The sequence below is a fragment of the Oryza glaberrima genome, chromosome 6 (genome assembly GCF_000147395.1).
Source record: "Oryza glaberrima chromosome 6, OglaRS2, whole genome shotgun sequence".
Classification (NCBI taxonomy): Eukaryota; Viridiplantae; Streptophyta; class Magnoliopsida; order Poales; family Poaceae; genus Oryza; species Oryza glaberrima.
The window spans coordinates 3,606,550-3,625,585 of NC_068331.1; the positions used below are offsets into that span (position 1 = coordinate 3,606,550).

Sequence of the window (19,036 nt, forward strand, 5' to 3'; positions counted from 1 at the left end):
AAAAAAATCTCTACTTGTAATATACGATAACCTGATATAAATAAACTAGGACAAAACAAAGCAAATTTCCCGGGTCTAGATAAGCACAACTGCAAGAAATCGAGACCCTGATCGACTTTTGTGTTTACTTGGACAGCCAGTCAGCCACGTGATGCACCGCACAGCTGTTGCCTTGCTCGTGCCACATCGGCCCCAATCATGAGCAATGAAAGCTTATTTAATTCTCTTTTTCGCTAATCTATCTCTCTAATTATGTCTCCCACCAATAATGCATGCTATGATATGTGTATTCAGATAATGCAGTTTTATTCGGATACTTGGACCAGTGTATGGATGGATGCCAAAGTCTGCCTAAAGTTTATTCTTTTATGCGAATAATGCAACATGGCATCATTCGTAGTATGCTCAAGTCATCAGGACAGATTATTACGATTATTACAAAACTAAACAGCAAGTGGCCACTCTTTGACAGCTCCATCTACGGACAGAACCAACCCATCTTCAGCGAGAGAGAGAGAGAAACCTTAATCAATCCAGAAACCAGAAAAGCCAACAAGCAAACCAACCAACAATCCAATGTAACCTTGCCGTCAGAAAGCAGTGACACTATCAATCAGTGCATGATTATGATCTAAGCACATATCACACATGCATGCAACTATTACAAAATCTGACGAGAAGGAAGAAAGAAAAATATCTGGGGGATGCCGACCTCGAACTACTGGAGGATCGAGACGGCGAGATGGCCCCAGATTTCTCTCGACGACCTCCAGTTGGCTGCTAAATGCGAGCGATTGGCAGTAGAGCTGAGTCGAGTGGCCATTGGTGACAAGGACAGCTTCCCACTTACAGCATCGTCTTTTCGCTTTTACCTATGCTTATCGTTCAAAATTTAAATTTTTAATTTTCTATTTGGAGTTGATTTTATGGTTTTTTTTAATATAGTTTATTTTACAACTTTTGCTTTTAGATCGTTGAGAAAACACATAAAAAAGTTTTATTTATAAATTATTTTATTTATAAATATGCCCTTTAGTTTTTCTCTTCAATATGCCAAACGATAAGGCTGTCTGCCTCGGCTGCTTGCTCCGTTCTTGGACTGATCCGGCGTGTCTTCTATGGCGACAAGCTTTGAGCCGGGGAGGCTGCCATTGTCGATCTGTCCGTAATCTGAAATTTTGGTGATTTCTAGCTTGAGCAGATCGAGTCGGCTAAGCTCGTGAATGGATTGGGTGGATGATGGTCAGGTTGGGTTATTGGTTGGATCAGAGAAGAAAGAAGATATTTCGCCGACGGTTCTTTGGGCGTGTTTTTGCTGAACGCATGAATTTTGTAGGAGTTTTTTTTTTGCAGTAATTATTTTGAGCCTTATAAAAAACTGTACATTTCGAAAGGCCCTTACATTAAAACGAGTGCAGATGTGGTGCTGCGATGAATCGTGAATTAGAATGGAGAAAAGTAAAAGATCACTTACTGTCTTGTTTAATATGAGCTAGCCCATCATGGTCCATGAGATCATTCCATAGTTTTGTTTAAAGGTTCATCGAATTCGAAGACAAAGAGACGAAAAAAAAGTTGAAAAATGTCATAATTTTGTTACTTTGATATGGATCACTTGGTCTTTCGGCTAGCATCACAATGTGTGGGCTAGAAGATCTGGACCAAATGAGCCTTCATGCCTCCTTCAAACGGGCCCAATTCTGGACCAAAATACCGGACAGCCCAGAAACTCGGCCCATAAAAGGCGGCCTCAATGGTTCAATGTAAAGAGAGGCCCATTGACATCAAAATACGCCTTCTCTTATATCTTGGCGTAGTTGTGTACATCTACCGCATCTGCAGCAAGATGACGTCAAGTGTCAGTGTCACTTCCGCTTCCGCCAACTTCCCCTGAATTTGTGGGCGCGCCGCGCGCGCGAATGGCGCCGCCGCTTCGCATTCGCGCCAAAACAGTGAAACCCTAGCCCTCCGCCGCTGCACTGCCATGCCGCCGCCGCCGGCGCCGCCGTCCGTGGAGCGGCAGGTGGCGGAGATAGCCGCCGAGCCCGACCGCGCCTCCGCGTACGCGCGTCTCCTCCACCTGCAGCGCGCGTGCGCCGATGACCCCTCCGCGGCCGCCGACCTCGCCGCAGCCTCCCCTTCCATCCTCCTCCCGCTCCTCCTACGCGACGCCGGTGACCGTGATGAGGCCGTCGCCGCCTCCGCGCTCAAGTGCCTTGGCTTCACGCTCTACCATCCGGTCCTCGTCTCCACCGTCTCAGGTAGAATGGCTCCCCTGTATCCACAACTCGTCAGTGAAATGTGCAGTTTCGGTTGAGCAGACTTGGGATTGTTGAGTAACTGTGATGTCACAAATTTGATTCAGCTTAGTTACTACTCCTACAGTACATTTGGATGTGGATTTTCATCCCTCGAGGCCTCGAGGGGACATCCCCTTGTTGTTTGCATGTCATCTAAATAGTTATCAACAAATTTTAAAAAAATTGACAAAATAGATTAATACGAAATATATCACTCCACAAACATGCAAGACCAAATTAAATTTCTACAAGTTATAACAAAAATAACAAACTAAACTGAAAATAGTGATCGCACATTCGCAACTATATTTGTTATTTTTGTTACAACTTGTAGAAGTTGAATTTAAACTTGCATGTTTGTGGAGTGATATATTTCATATTAATCTATGTTGCCAATTTTTTTTCATATTTTTTGATGACTATTTAGGTGACATGCATGAAACGAGAGGATATCCCCTCGAGGGATGATTTCACTTTCCCCAGTACATTTGTGTAATCCGGTTAATGAAACGAAGCATAAAATGTTTTTTTATGTGTATGGAATAAAGGTCCCCTAAAATAGGCCTTAACCGTGTGATTTATTTCCGAAACTTACTCCTATGCATACACATTGAGATCCTGAGCTTGAACTTCACCAGCAGCCTGATTTGATATTTCTAGGCATTAACTTGTTTATTCTACTGAATGCCCTGTCCTGTTGATGGTTTAGGTTCTTTAATTTAAGATTGTTACATATAGTTTACTGTTGTTTACGCTAACCCTTGATGTTAAATTCTGACAATATATACATGACTATAGGTACATCCACCAATGGTACAGTTATAAGCTAGTGGACTGGCCCTTTATGGAAATTGTCAATTTTCATTTTTTTCCTGTTAGGTAATATTGTAAACGATGTTAGGATTAACAAGTTTCTTTTAATGTATATCTTGCTTTCTATAGTTGATGAAAGGAGTAACACATATTTTATTGTCGCTATTTTATTTGCCATTATCCCTTCCATTCTGTACCAGTCAATTGCCCCCTCACAACTGAATAACTGATTCAATGTGCTTATACACATGATTGATAATGTTTATAGCTTTCTATCTTTGAACGGACAATTTTGATATTGTTTTTTTTTTTGAAAAAAAAATCCTGCAGGGCAGATGGCTCAGTCAGTATTAGATACCTTGATACAGCTAATCATGACCACTCAGATGAAGGTTGTTCACACTTTCTATCCTTCTGTGTATAAATGTTTCTATTGTTCAATGTTAGCATGGAGAGTTTGATTATATTTTGGTAATCTAGTTCTTATTTTATCCTATTTAATTTACCAATTTGTACTGTAGGCTATTTGTAATCTGGGTGTGTGGTGCATCTCTGTGCAAGAATTGGAGGCTGTCGTTGTAGATCATCGAGCAACTTCTTTGCTAACTGCTATTGTTCATGCCATTGACAATCCATTTTGTTCTTTGTCTACAACATTTGAGGCTGCTCAGGTATTCTGCATACTCGAACTGATCCCTACTTCATTGCCTAGCTCTGGATGTGCAGTTATGCAATAAATTTATCTTCTGAGCATCTGATTCCTGTATAGTTGATTGTTTAGGAATTATCACATGCAAATAACAAACAAGTGATGTAAATAATTGCTTTGCATTGTAGTATGATGCCAATAAATGACCAGATAATCAACGGCATTCATAAGCTTTTTATTTTGTTTGGAGTTGACCTGAAACCCTGCAAAGATCTTATAAACTGAGACAGCTTTACAGATTTTCCACATGAATTAATGAGCGAGGCTACTAATTAATTGATTCCTTCTGTCTTTTTTATGTACATTTTTGGATGAATTTCATTCTACACCAACACATATAGCTCTTGCGCTGGCATAGGCAATGCAAGGAAACAGTTGTGAGTTAGTAAAAAAACATTTTTTTATGCCATTGCTATTATGAGAATTGGACAATATAGGACAATTGGACAATCATTCTTAGGGGGAAATTCGAGCACCTTTATCCTGAGAGTCAAAACATGCTTCTTTTTTTCTTTTTCTGTGTTACCAGCTAATACCACTTAGAACTTACATTCCCTTTGATAACTGTGAAGGCTATCATGAAACTTACGAGTCAAAATCCAGAAAAAATGAGGGAACTATCAAGCATATGGGTTCCACCGATATACCGAAGACTCTTGAGTGTTGATAAGGCAGAAAGGGATATGGCAGAAAGGTGCCTGATTAAAGTGTCATCTGTTGTTTTACCACCACAATCTCTTCTATCGAAGGTAATTGAAATATTGCTCCTATTCTGAATGTCTAAGAGTTGCCTCTAATTGGTAACATAATACTTTCATTGTTAAAGCCACATATTATTTTTTTAATGAAAAAACACTTAATAAATTAGGTATTGAAATATTTTATGTTGAGTTGTTGAAAACTTCGTGGACAAACAAAAAAAAATAACATTGGCCTATCTCCGTAGTATTTGTACTGAACTGAGCTGTAATTCTGAAATGCTATAGAATCTATGTACAAAGCAAACTAAAAGTTATTGGTAGATTAATTTGGCCAATGTGTATCTGGCAGACTGGCACGTGTCAATGGCACTTTCTTGTCACATATTTATGTGGCATTTGACATGTGAATCTTTATATTATTTTTGTGATTTAGAGATGTGCCATATTAATGCATCTTTTTGCAATTCTGATGCTGCATTACTTATTTACCAACCGCTTGTTGTATCATGTTACTTGCTAATGCAATCCCATTTCCAATCTACATGGTATGACAGCTTCTGAACTTAATTTTCTTTGATGCTTGCTGTGTAGGCAATAGCTTCAGACCTTGAGCATTCTCTGCTCTCTTGTATGTTGAATATGATCCATGATCCTGTAAAGAAAGTTCAAGCAGTGAAGTCATGGGGCTGGTACATATCCTTACTTGGCTTACATGTGGTGGATAATAGACATCTACTTAACAAAATCCTTAAGGTCCCTGAGCAGTTGTTCATTGATTCTGATACGCAAGTCCAGATTGCCACAATGGTGAGCTAAACTGTTCATTTATCAAGTGAAATTGTTCTGCATTAAGAGAATCTATCCTGTCGTAATATGATAATACTTTCAGTTTTACAGGTTGCCTGGAGAAATTTGGTGAATGCATTTCTTCCTCAGGCTTCGGAGACTTTGGTTCCAAAAACTAAAATTTCTCCCATTGAATCCAGAGCAGATACAAATGCTCAGTTGAAAAAGATAAGGCTAATTATGATGCCTTTGGGTCGAATTCTGTCAAGAAGTCATAGTATTGCTTTAAGTTCTTCCTGCTTGAGCACATGGCATCACCTCTTATATAAACTTGGTGATTTGATAAATCAGCTACCTATTCTGGAGGCTGCTTTTGGGCCAGTACTCAAAATAGTTTTCTCCATTGGACCAGATATTCAGAATAAGCCGCTTTATTCATTTTGTGTCAATCTGTTTCATGAATATATTTCAACAAAAGTCCGAGACATGGCCTCACATGGAGAGTATTTGCCCATTCCACTGAATCAGAACTTGCTGTCCCAATCCTGTATACATCTCAAGACCTTGATGGATGGTCAGTGTATCAGATGGTTACCATGGGATGTTACTTGCTTTGATTTTCATTTGGACATCCTTGTCTCTATTGTAAATCCAGAACTACTTCGTAAGATGACTCTTGAAAGCGTGATGACTGTTATGGATTCTGCTACGCATATTTTCAGATTGCTTGTTCAGGGAGTTCAAGTTGATTGTAAAGCAAAATGTGCTAATGGCAACGCTCAGATTTGCGTTGCTAAGGTGTGCAAGTTTGTGAAGAAGGTGTTTATGGATCTTGTAGGAAAGCAAAACAACAACAATTGTTCAGTGTTACTGCAATATGCTTTTCAGTTTGTGAAAGTTATTTTGGAGGAATTGGATCATTGCCTACTGGCTTCTGGAATCTGTGTGATAGGCTTAGACATCGAACACATAAAAGAGATGGAATATGCAGATTGCAGCCCAAAGTTATCATATCCAGGAATGAAGTCATATTCTTACATGGAAATGGTTTCTCCAGAAGTTTACATGATTGTCCTGTCTCTATCAATTGTAGCTGAGTTTACTGGAGAGCTCTCACATGGAGATGCTGAGCAATTGGCTATAATTATTTGCTTATCCAATTTCCAGGACAATTTTCATGCTGCTGTTTCTTTTATGTATAAGCAGATCATGCTTCTGACAGATAATAGGCTAAGAATGAGATGGTTGATGGTGTGGAACAAAATTGCGAAGCGCTTGAATGGGCAAATTACGCCAAACTTAAAAAAAATTATCTGCGACGCAGGTGTCCATGATGTACTCTATCAGTTCTTCTGCTATCCATTTTTTGCTTTCCTATTGCCTGGGAGGAAATCTACTCTCTGTGGCTCTGAAAGTTCTTCTGAGTCATACCTTTCTTTGACACATGACCTAGAGGTGGAAGTGGCTATTGAGGTTTATAGATCCATTTGTGCAAACTCCAATCATGGTCCAGAGGCTGATCACAAGGTTTTCCTGGAGAGCTTTTGTGGATTTGTTGTAAGCATAATTGATGAAAACATCTCCCTGTTCCAAGCCAACATTGAGTACTGTTCAGAGAAGAAGTTTAAAAATTGTGCTATCCTTTCTACTCTTGGCGAACTAGTTAGCGGATTATTAGAGAATGGTCATATTTTGAACTACGCTATCAAAGAGCCAACAGAAGCAAGTGAAGAGTCTGCTGGATATAGCCAGCCTAGCATCCTTCTGTGTTGCTTGAGGCTTGTTAGCAGGTATGTTGAATTAAACTTACAGAGGAAATACTTTGTAATCTGTCCTGTCTGACATGAAAGGATAAATTTTGATGATTTCAGAATGTTTAAGTAATCCCCAACAAATTCATGGCAAATGCAGGTTTATGGGACTGTCAACTATTGTTATCAAAGCAAATCCAACTACCCAACACCAGATCATGAGCAGGTAAACATCTGGATTTAATCATTAGCAGGAATCTGCTTTAGTTTGGATTTTATATTATTCTTCTCTTACTTTGGTTATATGTCAGGGTTTTTTCATCTTTATCTGCGTTCGCTGGGTATCTTCTGTTGAAGAAAGATGTTCTTCTATTCTTTGAGGTTTGTGAAATCTTTGTACAAGTACAAGGTTCATGGCATCTTTCATGCTAGTTGCACTAACAAAACTTCAACTCATCCCCTTGCAGATAATTGGAGAGCAACTAACTGAATGTCTCTCTTTATCTGGCACATTATACCGTGAAATGCAACATGGGGAAACCATTAATCAGATTGAGAAACTCTGGCTCAAGATCATCATGTGCCTAAAGACGAGCAAGCTCATCAATGATTGTTCCTTCCTTCAAAAGCAGCAAATGCTACTTCAAGCGGCAGTCAGTCACCCACATCGTCCCATTTCGGTTGCAACTACACCAGCTTGGAGAGCATCAAGATCTGATATCTCAACCTTGCAGCACTCATCATTCTCCCTTTCTAAACTGGATAAATTGCCAATGGAGAGAAGAAAAGATCTTACTGACCCTTGCACTCCTCACAATGCCATCGCGCTCGAAGAAATCGACATTTTGAGGAAGTTCAAACACCCAATTTCTGAGTCGGAGAAGAATGATGAATCTATTAAGATCTCTGTGGGTCTAGGGAGAAAGAGGTTGAAGATCATGAAGTACTCAATGAAGCCAAGGGAACCTGGAAAAAGTACAGTTCCTCCTGGTAATTTTAGCTCTAAAAAGGATACTGATGCTGATGCCTTCTCATCGCATTACATGGAAAGCAAAGCGTGTAGGAAACCGGAATTAATACTTGAAATGCTTAAAAGAAAAAGATAGATATGCCACGAACATATTTGCTTGTATGATCGTCTAAAAAAAGTTGTATTCCCGAAAAAAGTTTATAAGACTGCTGTACATTTGTATACAGTTATACTAAATTGGTTGTTGGAATAGATACACTTTGACTTTGTCAAATATCCTGAACCGTAATACTGGTTATCTTCACTCCTCAACTATTCCTCGGTTGTTTTGTAAAGCCTTTCGGGCCCTATTTGTTGTTCCTGTGGATTACCAGCTTATCTTGAAGTTTAAATTTTGATTTTAGGATTAACTTTAGCCTTTTTTTTTTCATGGTTGCTAACTTCAAAATATAATTCACTCTATATAATTTGCTCCGGGTAGCAGATTTTTTGAGACAAGTCTGATTGAAAAATTGATTAGGCTTTTCGTGGAAAAGGATTTTCCTTCCCAAAACCATCAAAATAAGGATCTATCTTTATCTCTACTATTATAGATGAATATGATTCTTGTTCTCTTGGGAAATAAAATAAACAACTGCTTCATCCGTTTTATAATGTAAGTCATTCTAGCATTTCCCATATTCATATTTATGAATGTGGGAAATACTAGAATAACTTACATTGTGAAACGGAGGGTGTAGTTGTATTATTATCAAAATTGATATACTAGAAATATTGAGTAGAAAATAATAATAAGCTACATCTCTTCGTTGATTCGAGAAGTTCAGTTTGAGAGGTTTTATATTCCGATAAATATCTGTTACCGTTTTCGCATTTGTATTCTTAATATTCAATTCCATTTTTTGTATTTGTGCTTCCTGTTCCAATTCCGGGCCTCATCGGTTGCCCTATAGTATTTTTTAATGTTTTTAAAACTTGAGTTTGAATTTGATTTTAATGTTATTTCAACATAGTTTTTTTTAATGTTTTTTAAACTTGAGTTTGAATTTGATTTTAATGTTTTTTCAACATAGTTTTTTTTTAACTTTGGCTTTTCAATCACTAAGAACATACATATAAAAGTTTTACTTACATATCATTTTTTAATCGCTAATAAGCCGTTATGGCTTATAATAAGAAGTGGGCAACTGATGGGGACCTCCGATTCAGAAAAAAAAAAAATGGAAACCACCGTAGCCCGTTTTCTTCCCTAGTCCGTAGGAGTACGTTACGGTATACACCCTATATAAAGTACACGTGTCCTTCCCTCCCCGGCAACTAGCTCAGTCGCTCGCCTCCGCTGCTGGTGTCGAGCCGCTTCCGATTCCCCCCCCCCCCCTCCCGACGCGAGGCCGAAACCCTACCGCCGATGACGTCATCCGGCGCTCCCCCGCCGGCGGCGATGGCCGTGGACGACGCGGAGGACGACCAGCTCGCCTCCATGTCCACGGAGGACATCGTCCGTGCCTCCCGCCTACTCGACAACGAGATCCGCGTCCTCAAGGCAAGCCCGCCTCCGCTCTCTCTCTCTCTCCCCTAACCCTAGATCCCCCTCCCTCCGAGGTTTTTGCCAGTTGCCTCCTCCGGTGAATCTTTGCTTGGATTAGGGTTTCCGGGTCGTCTGATCGGTTTGGGGTTTTTTTTGGTGTGATTTTGGTGCGCAGGATGAGCTGCAGCGGACCAACTTGGAGCTGGAATCGTTCAAGGAGAAGATTAAGGAGAACCAGGAGAAGATTAAGCTCAACAAGCAGCTTCCCTACCTCGTCGGCAACATCGTTGAGGTAAAAAATAACAAAAATGCCATCCTAGTTTATCAGATTGGATCTTCTATTGTGTTGAGATACTTCTTAGTTTGATATGAGATCGTGGAGTAGTGCGTGAGAGAAAAGCCAAATGCGTGTGCTTTAGTGTGGGGGCAATTCGGTATAAATTGCTTTTGGTCTGATTCATCCTGTTTCTTCTCAACATTGTTCTGTAATTCAATAATCTGTCTTAGCTCGCTGTGTTCAGAAGATCCACAATTCCTTGTAAGAAAATATTGATACTGTGATCATTTGATTTTGCTTCTGCTATTTCCATTATTTGTGCCTACACATTATCTATCTAAGTGTTAGCATGTATTTGCAGCAGTAATAACTCTCTAAAGTCTAAATTATGTGACTTTGATCCATAGGACTGTAACAACCAACAACTTGATCTGGCTTGGATTACTAACATCAAATAGCATTTCAACTTGATTACTGGTCTATGTCAGTACTCTTAGCGTTCAAGATCTTCAAGGTCTGAATAAGTTCATCCTGAGTAGATTAACGCAAATTTGCATAAGCATAACATCTGATGGTTCTGTAGATACTATCACCTATGATGCATTTGAGTATCTGCACTCCTACATGACTTGCAATATGGTACGATTCATCATAGATAAAGTATTTAAAACTAAACCACTTCTATTGATTCGGCATGATAACTAAGTGCTATTACCAGAAATTGCTGTTTCCCTATTAATGTGACCTATTGTTTTGGAACAATTGCGTATTGTAACCATATGGTTTCTGCTTTTCTCAACTGTTTAGATTCTGGAAATGAACCCTGAGGATGAAGCTGAGGAGGATGGTGCTAATATTGATTTAGACTCACAAAGGAAAGGAAAATGTGTTGTTCTGAAGACTTCCACAAGACAAGTAAGAACAAAAACCTGGTTTCCCTATTCCTTTAGCTCCTAGATTTTACATCATATGAATGGACGACTTCCTTTATTCATGAAATGGAAAAAATTGATTAAATTACAGCATGCCTCACATATCAGTTATTTCTATATTGGCAATTAAAATAAGGTTTCTGTTGTAACTGAATGGTTTGGATTAGATATGATCCATAAAATGAATATAACTGCAAAGAAGAATATGTTGAAGCAAGTGTAGTTGGTTGGAAATTTTGTAAAAGTAAACAGTTCTACAGAACAATTTATGCCTGTCGTCCAGCAAGCAAAGTGCTCTCAGTTAATGTCTTTGCTTTGGTACAATAGTGTCGGACTTTGTTATGTGGGATTGTGAGTCTTTTATTGAAACATATGTTTACTTCCAAATGTCCGCTGGAATGTGTATTACTGTTTTAGGTTCATATCTAAAAGCAATGAAATATTCTGTAACATAATATTTTTTAGGCTTAAGCATGACTTATAGTTCAAAAAAAAAAAAGAGAAATCAAACTCATTTTTGTAAAATATCCTTTGTTCCTATTTCGATTGCAGACTATATTCCTTCCTGTGGTTGGGCTAGTTGACCCTGATAAACTCAAGCCTGGTGATTTGGTTGGAGTAAACAAAGACAGCTACCTTATACTGGACACACTGCCATCAGAGTATGATTCACGAGTAAAGGCAATGGAGGTGGATGAAAAACCCACAGAGGACTACAATGATATTGGAGGTCTTGAAAAGCAGGTACATTGCTTAATAAATGTTGAAAGTTCAGTGTTCCTTTTTGGAACTGGGAATAATAGAGCAATTTGTATCGCTTCATGCATCAAGCATGTTACATTTCCATCCATCTTTTCCTTTTCATAATTTATCATTCTTTCCATCCTATTTTATTGAATATAGATTCAAGAGCTTGTGGAGGCAATTGTTTTGCCAATGACACACAAAGATCGGTTCCAAAAGTTGGGCATTCGCCCCCCCAAAGGAGTTCTTTTGTATGGACCACCTGGAACTGGGAAGACATTGATGGCTCGTGCATGTGCTGCACAGACAAATGCGACGTTCCTGAAATTAGCTGGTCCACAATTAGTCCAGGTAATTATTTATTTCAATTAAAAAGCTCCATTGATTATCATCTTTTTTTTTTCTTGTGACCATGTTGATATTTATTTGGTGTTCATGGGGAGGCAATAGTTATGTGGTTGATCATCATTGTTTGTTGGTATTACACAGATGTCAATTTGATTGTATGGTTCTATGAATATCATTCAAGAATCACATATGAACAGCCTTGCCTTCAGAAGTCTATTTATTTACTATTTACTTGCATATGGTTTTCTAGCGCAACAATAATCATATTTTTTTGGGCTTGCCCAGATGTTTATCGGTGATGGAGCAAAGCTGGTTCGGGATGCTTTTCAGCTTGCTAAGGAGAAAGCTCCCTGCATCATTTTCATTGATGAGATTGATGCCATTGGGACTAAGAGGTTTGACAGGTATGTATGTCTCACATGATTTTTATCCCCTGGAATTTTTCCTACATTGTTTCAAATGCTATAATATAATCAAAACATTCTTATTGAAAAAAATATATTCTTATTGTTAACAAGCATTTTGCTTTATTCTATGACAGTGAGGTTAGTGGTGACAGAGAAGTTCAGAGGACTATGTTGGAATTGCTGAACCAACTCGATGGATTTAGTAGTGATGAGCGGATAAAGGTTAGGATATATTAATATTTGTTTCTTTGTTGCATGCCGACATGCATGTACTGATTATCCCTGCCCTGATGGTTTAGTTGAGCACTTGATCTTTTTTGATTTCTTGATCTAATCTGAAAATGGATGGTGTTACATTTCATGTTGAAAAGACAAATCCATGTTTATGTTTGGTTCATGAACCATCCTTGCGCTGCTACGATTTTATCTAGCTTCTGAAATTTCATTTATCAATATCATCTTGATATCATTGCTTCGAATCTCTATGTTTTGATTAGCAATGTTTTCTTTTTAGTCATTTCATCTGTTTGATGGTATATTATTGGTCAGGTCATAGCGGCAACGAATCGTGCTGACATTCTTGATCCTGCTTTGATGCGATCTGGTCGTTTGGACCGAAAGATTGAGTTTCCTCATCCATCTGAAGAAGCAAGAGCTAGAATCTTGCAAGTAGGTTTCCAGAACCTGTGATGTCTAATCAGCTAATGTTTATTCATCCATTTGCTTTTGTAATCCACATGTCATGCTTTAACTAATATGTGGTTCTCTGTAGATTCACTCAAGAAAAATGAATGTAAACCCAGATGTGAATTTTGAAGAGCTGGCTCGCTCAACAGATGACTTCAATGGAGCGCAACTGAAAGCTGTTTGTGTCGAAGCTGGTATGCTTGCACTGCGGCGAGATGCTACAGAGGTGTGACTTCCTATTTTATTCTTATAATCCCATAACGTTCCTTTGTTCTTATAATCTCGTAACGTCCCTAAGGTTTTGGTTTCAGTTCTTTATTGAGGGGGAAAAGATTCTTTCCAGATTCATTTGTTTCTAGTTGACAGAACTTAGTAAAGAATTAATGTGACTGTTTTTAGATGGATATTATGTGAATATTTGCAAAACTCGATAAAAATCTCAGGGTTCACAAGTTAAATGCCATGCACACAAAATAACACTGTATGTTTTTCCCATGGACATGTTCTCTTGTGGTATCACTCAGCATAGGATTCTGCTGCCGCTTTGCCTGCCAATTTGTGGTTTCTGCTCATAGGAAATAGTTTTGCAAAGCTTTTTTTTTTGGGGGGTTCTAGGCAATCCCTCTACACCATTAAGTTTCTTTGGCATTTCATTACTGGAGATTGTGGTAATCTGCTTGGCATTGTTAGATAAGCTATTTGTTAGCAACTCTAATTATGTTGATAACTACTTGTGGTTTCTTATCCTGATCGTTTCTTGCGCAGGTGACTCATGAGGACTTCAACGAAGGCATAATACAGGTGCAGGCTAAGAAGAAGTCTAGCCTAAATTATTACGCTTAACAAGCTATGCTAGAATCATCAGGGCTGTGGAGTTGTTTGTAACCATACTGTTTGGATAATCGAAAATATGGCTTCACGTTTCATTTGAGGTGTAACTTTTTTACACTATAAAGTCATCACTTGCTTCTTATGTGATGGAAAGTTGGAAACTGGAAAGCTTCTTATGTGATGGAAACTGGAAAGTTTTTGTTTATTTATCATATAGATGCTGGGCGATAGATCGATGAACCAGGCCAACCACGTAATATTGTAGTAACCCGTTTCATACTTTTTTGGAAGCTAACTTGACCTTTTTCGAAGTTTTAACCTTTTTTTTAAAAACTTTGACCAAGTTTATAGAAATGTAACAATATTTTCAATACAAAACATATAGTATAGAAAAATATATTCAATGAAATAGATTTGGTGTAGTAGATGTTGTTATTTTTTCTATAAATAATTAAGCTTCAAGAAAGTTTTATCTTAGGAAAAAAAAATCAAAAACGTCTTATGATATTGAACTGGGGGAAATGACGAGGCCTCGTTTGGATTTCAGTGGATGGGTGAAAGATAATTAATTGTCTGATAGTAGTAGTAGTAGTACTCCGTACTTTGCATTTTGCTGCTGGACTGGACGTCGATCTCCTGACCTCCGCCGACCAAGAGAGATTTGGAAGACAGAGGAGCAAGGGACGGAAGAACCAAAGTAGGGAGGAGAGCGAGGAAGACACGTCACATAGACTCATACGTGAGCCCTACAGCTTTTTCTATTTTGTTTGTTCGATAGACTTGTATGCGGGTCCTGTTTATTTTAAGTTTTTCTAATTTTTATTTAACTAGAATACCATATAAGCATCACTCAAGACTCAAGAGACAGTGGACCTCCCCTCTCCGTCAACTTCTATATATGAGGATAACTGGGGTGTTTGTTTTTCTTTTCCGAGTTAGAGTCTTGTTTTTTTTCTATATCAATACGAAACTTCGCATCGTTTGATGCGGGTCATTAAAAAAATAAACGCCACGGAGGTGCAACGTCACATATGGGACAATACCATTATCAAAACCACTAAGAAAGATAAATTAAACTGGTTTTATTAGTTGAGACTTGAGAGGGTCTTCGTACATAGTTTACGGTTAAAGAACACGAATTAAACTTGACACGTAGTTTTGGGATGTAAATGTACTTTTTTCCTTCTTTGCCCAATCCACTCCTGGGATATGGGCTCTCAAACAGGTGAATTTTACTCAAGTGAATTTTACAACTCTACTCAAGTTGAGTTGCATGGAAAATTTACTTAAGTGTCAGAATTTTACAACTCTACAGTTAAAACCCGATTGGAGTAATTCCGATTACTCAAGTGAATTTTACAACTCTACACTTGAGTAAATTCCAGTAATTCCAATATATCCCTCTTTACTCAAGTGAATTTTACAACTCTACTCTTCTTACATAAGTTCTCCATGCAACACAATCTTATTTCATGATGGTCATGAACACACGTGTTAGCCCAAAACATGTTGAAATTGTCCAAACCTACAAACAGGTCATGATGACCATCAAGTCCATGATCTTGTTACTTATGAAGCTTTAATCAACTAACAGATGAACAATAAAACACATAATTATGAACATACAAAAAAACCACATGAATATAAGCATAGGAACTGAGAATGCCAAAGACTTGTAAGATAACTGCAAACGAACTCTATTTTCGAACTGGAATCCAAACCAACTTTAAATGTTCATACAACCGAACTTTATTTTCGAACTGGAATTACAAACCAACATTAGAAATTTATTAAGGTACCAGATAATTAAACAACTGAAACGAAATCCAAACTTTAAACGATCCAGAACATATGAATATGTTCATTATTGAAAACTGAAATTGCTGATACGAAACGAAGCGAAGCGAAGCTGCAGATCAAATCGACGCCATGATACCACCACCACTCTCGACTCTCGAGCACCACCAAATCTAGCACCCCATGCCATTGGCGCCGTTGATCCATGGCATCTGAGGAAGAGAAGCTCCCTGGCCGCCGCTGCCGGAGGCGGCGGCGCCGGCGGCCTGGCTCCCAGGTGGGAGGAGGCGGTGCATCACCGGCGCGACGAGGCTGGGCAGGAGGAAGGGGTTGAACGGAGGCGGTGGCACTGGCATGCGGCGCCTGAGGGCGGCAGCGTGCTCGGCGGCCGCCGCCTGCTGGTCGCCGGTGATGCGGCGGCGGCGCCTCTTGGCCGGCGGGGGGACGGCCTCGCCGCGGGCCTCCATCTTGAGGAAGAACTTCTGCGCGTGGCTGGAGACCTGCGCCGCCGTCCTGGTGGTGACAAGGTGCTTGGAGATGTTCTTCCAGTCGCCGCGCCCGAACACGCGCAGCCCCACCATGAACAGCCTGCGTGCGTGCGTACATGCAGCGATCGATCGATCAAAACCGATTAATCCAAACTTTTTTATGGCTCGATCGAGCAAGAACAAGTGATGGATTACTGATTTAGAGGAGTATGCGTGTGTGCATGCATGTTCATCTATACTAGGGGAAAATGGGGATTTGAACTTGAGATGTAATTAATTATTACTAAGGTTTGAGAATTAACCCATTTCTAATAAATTATTACTTTGTATAAATAAACAAGTTTTATATATATATATATATATATATATATATATATATATATATATATATATATATATATATATATATATATATATATATATATATATATATATATATAATTCACAATAAACGGCATGATCGTGTATACACATGTAACAGTAATCCCAAGTTCTCAACCATGTAATCGTCCAAATTCGTCTTGCTTGAAGAAAATATAGATGCATGGTCACTACTTTTAGATATGGCTTTGGCCTTCGAAAACATATCCTTTTAGATATGTCTTTGGCCTTTGAAAGTCGAAACACAATGTTTGACCACTATTTTTTTAGTGCAAAACATCTAAAACCCCGGAAAAAATATATAATGTTGTCAAAAGTATTTTTTGAAGCTGGCCTATACATATGTCTTCCTACATCCAATCAAAACATTTTAAAAGACATTGACATAAAATTGTTTTAAAGTTTAACCTCGAACATATCCTAGAAACCATATTTTCACGACTAGAGAGGTACTAGTTAGCTTTTAGTACCCGAATAACATAGAAAAACATTTTTAGATGATATAATTAGCACCATGCCCACATAGATAAAAACAAAAATAGTAAACAAAAATATAATTAATTAGGGATACAGATAATAAGAAGATAAATAACCTGTGTTCTTCCTCTGTCCAAATCACCCTTCTTTTTATTGATGGCGTCACATGTTGACTATTAGTGTGAATCTTTGACACCCCTGCCTCTTTCTCCTTGATCACTAATCCCTCCTTAGGCTGCACCTCCTCCTCTACAACCATCTTCGGCTCTTTATCTGTTTGATTTTCCATCTCCATCTCTTCCAATGGATAATCAAACACTAAGCCCACATTGTTCAACATGGGTCGATGTTCCTCTAGCCTCACAGGGTTACCGTTTGCGAGGGCACTCACATGATCAACCTCACCGATGCTATTGTTGGCATCACTCTTATTCAAGCTATGCATAACCATGGGTTTCCCTGCATTGAGCTTCATATACAAACCTATTACCTGGCCTATGGTCTTCCAAGGGAACCATTCATGGAGTTCCATCACGATGTGTCCGCAATGCTTCTGCTTGTTCCCCTCTCCATCACCACCTTCGCCACCGTTGTTGGGGCTAGTGATCAGTGACCTAGCCTCCTCTATCTCAGATGCCGTCCACCCCTCAATGACTATTGAACCCATGGGAAGGTATGGGATGGCACACAAGAGTTAGTAGTGCAGAGACGGGGTTTGTAGTGTGGAATAGGGAGAAGGGCAAGGTATTTATAGGCTATATGCGCGGCGCAAATCGTTGACTATTTCAACAAAAAAAGATATAGCGTATCATTTGATTTGTCAATTGATTAATGGGAAATCTTGGTGCGCGTGAAGTAACCAATATTAAATTTTGATGCATATATGTAGCAAGATATAAATGTATCAGATCTTCTGTATCCATATATATCTCCACGAATAAATTGGCGAGATTTATAAATACTATTATTAATTAACATCAATCGATATGTATAGGTTCAGTCGTCCGTAATAACTTGTTATATCAATGAGAACAATCTTAATTAATCGTTCTAATTAACTTAAGATCATTTGTTGATATAACCTCAAAGTTTCTAGTGAGATGTGTGAGTAGCTTAAGATTCAAAAAGAAAACAATGTGTGACTAGCTTCTCTCACATAAGTAATCATATCACCCTTAAATAATGTTGATCCGAAGATTTTAGCATGCCATCACTACCACATAACTGCTTAAAAGTGCATCTAGGCCCTTAATTATTTTGGTGGTTAATAACAATCCGATTAGCGAGGACTAATGCTTGCTATTGAGAATGTGTGAAGGAACATTAGTCCGTCATGAGATGATGTTCGATGCAATATCCTTATGTACGAAGCTTTGGTGAAAAGCAGCAAAGAATCCATTTGTAAAATGTAAATTTTCATTTTCTAGGTCAATAGGAAAGCCGTACTATTAAGGGGATGTTGCATTAATTTCTAGGAATGAGAAAAATGCTCAAAATTCTTTGTTGAAGTGGTTCTCTTTCTTGGACATGTTCTAAAGCTGTTTTGGAAATTTCCATAGTGATGTGAACTTGTAAAATTCGGTACTGGTCTTTTTCGGAAGTCCCCGAACGAGTTTCAGAAATTTATGAACTGTGTTGACTTAGTTGTTTTGGGTACCGCTGTTTTTTGGATTTTTCCGTACTGTCTTCGGAAGTTTCCGAAGCTGTGAGTTGAACAAAATTCGGTACTGGTGTTTTTCGGAAATTTGCAAAGGTGCTTCAGAAATATCCGAAATGTACTTTTTAAGTTGGAATTCGGTACTGGTGATTTCCGGAAGTTTCCGAACTCGGTTCGGAAATTTCTGAAAAAGGGAATCTTTACCCACCAACGGGCATATCTGAGGGTCCCTCTTCAAGCCAAGGTTGTTGATGCTACTGAATACTTATGCTCTTGGCTTGCTGTGCATTTGAGATCCACTTTGAGCCGTGCAACCTCATTTCTCCTCTGCACCGACCTTCAACTTCGAACTTGTTGAGTGTGTGTGTGTGAGTTGTGGATTTGAGTTCATGTGAGTGCTTGGTGTTGACTTCGTGAAGAATTTTTGAGCATTTATTTCATTTCCAAGATAT

At 38.8% G+C, this 19,036-nt stretch overlaps 3 protein-coding genes across 3 annotated transcripts; 2 read left to right on the forward strand and 1 right to left on the reverse strand.

The window, feature by feature from the left end:
• Positions 1-1,857: 1,857 nt before the first annotated feature.
• On the forward strand, positions 1,858-8,303 carry LOC127775431 (uncharacterized). The gene is made up of 9 exons (XM_052301673.1): positions 1,858-2,261; positions 3,444-3,505; positions 3,635-3,784; positions 4,395-4,571; positions 5,115-5,330; positions 5,421-7,099; positions 7,221-7,286; positions 7,372-7,441; positions 7,528-8,303. The coding sequence occupies exons 1-9, from the start codon at positions 1,985-1,987 to the stop codon at positions 8,164-8,166; spliced, it is 3,336 nt and encodes a 1,111-aa protein (XP_052157633.1). The 5' UTR covers positions 1,858-1,984; the 3' UTR covers positions 8,167-8,303.
• Positions 8,304-9,361: 1,058 nt separating this feature from the next.
• LOC127777893 (26S proteasome regulatory subunit 6A homolog) lies at positions 9,362-13,952 on the forward strand. Its single transcript, XM_052304516.1, has 10 exons — positions 9,362-9,573; positions 9,734-9,850; positions 10,643-10,750; positions 11,320-11,511; positions 11,671-11,862; positions 12,145-12,263; positions 12,401-12,488; positions 12,816-12,935; positions 13,039-13,179; positions 13,719-13,952. The coding sequence occupies exons 1-10, from the start codon at positions 9,439-9,441 to the stop codon at positions 13,794-13,796; spliced, it is 1,290 nt and encodes a 429-aa protein (XP_052160476.1). The 5' UTR covers positions 9,362-9,438; the 3' UTR covers positions 13,797-13,952.
• A 1,638-nt stretch (positions 13,953-15,590) lies between these two features.
• LOC127775374 (uncharacterized) lies at positions 15,591-17,594 on the reverse strand. The gene is made up of 2 exons (XM_052301598.1): positions 17,044-17,594; positions 15,591-16,169 (listed from the first exon to the last, which is right to left on the reverse strand). Exons 1-2 carry the CDS (start codon positions 17,592-17,594, stop codon positions 15,755-15,757), a joined length of 966 nt encoding a protein of 321 aa, XP_052157558.1. The 3' UTR covers positions 15,591-15,754.
• Between the last annotated feature and the right edge of the window lie 1,442 nt (positions 17,595-19,036).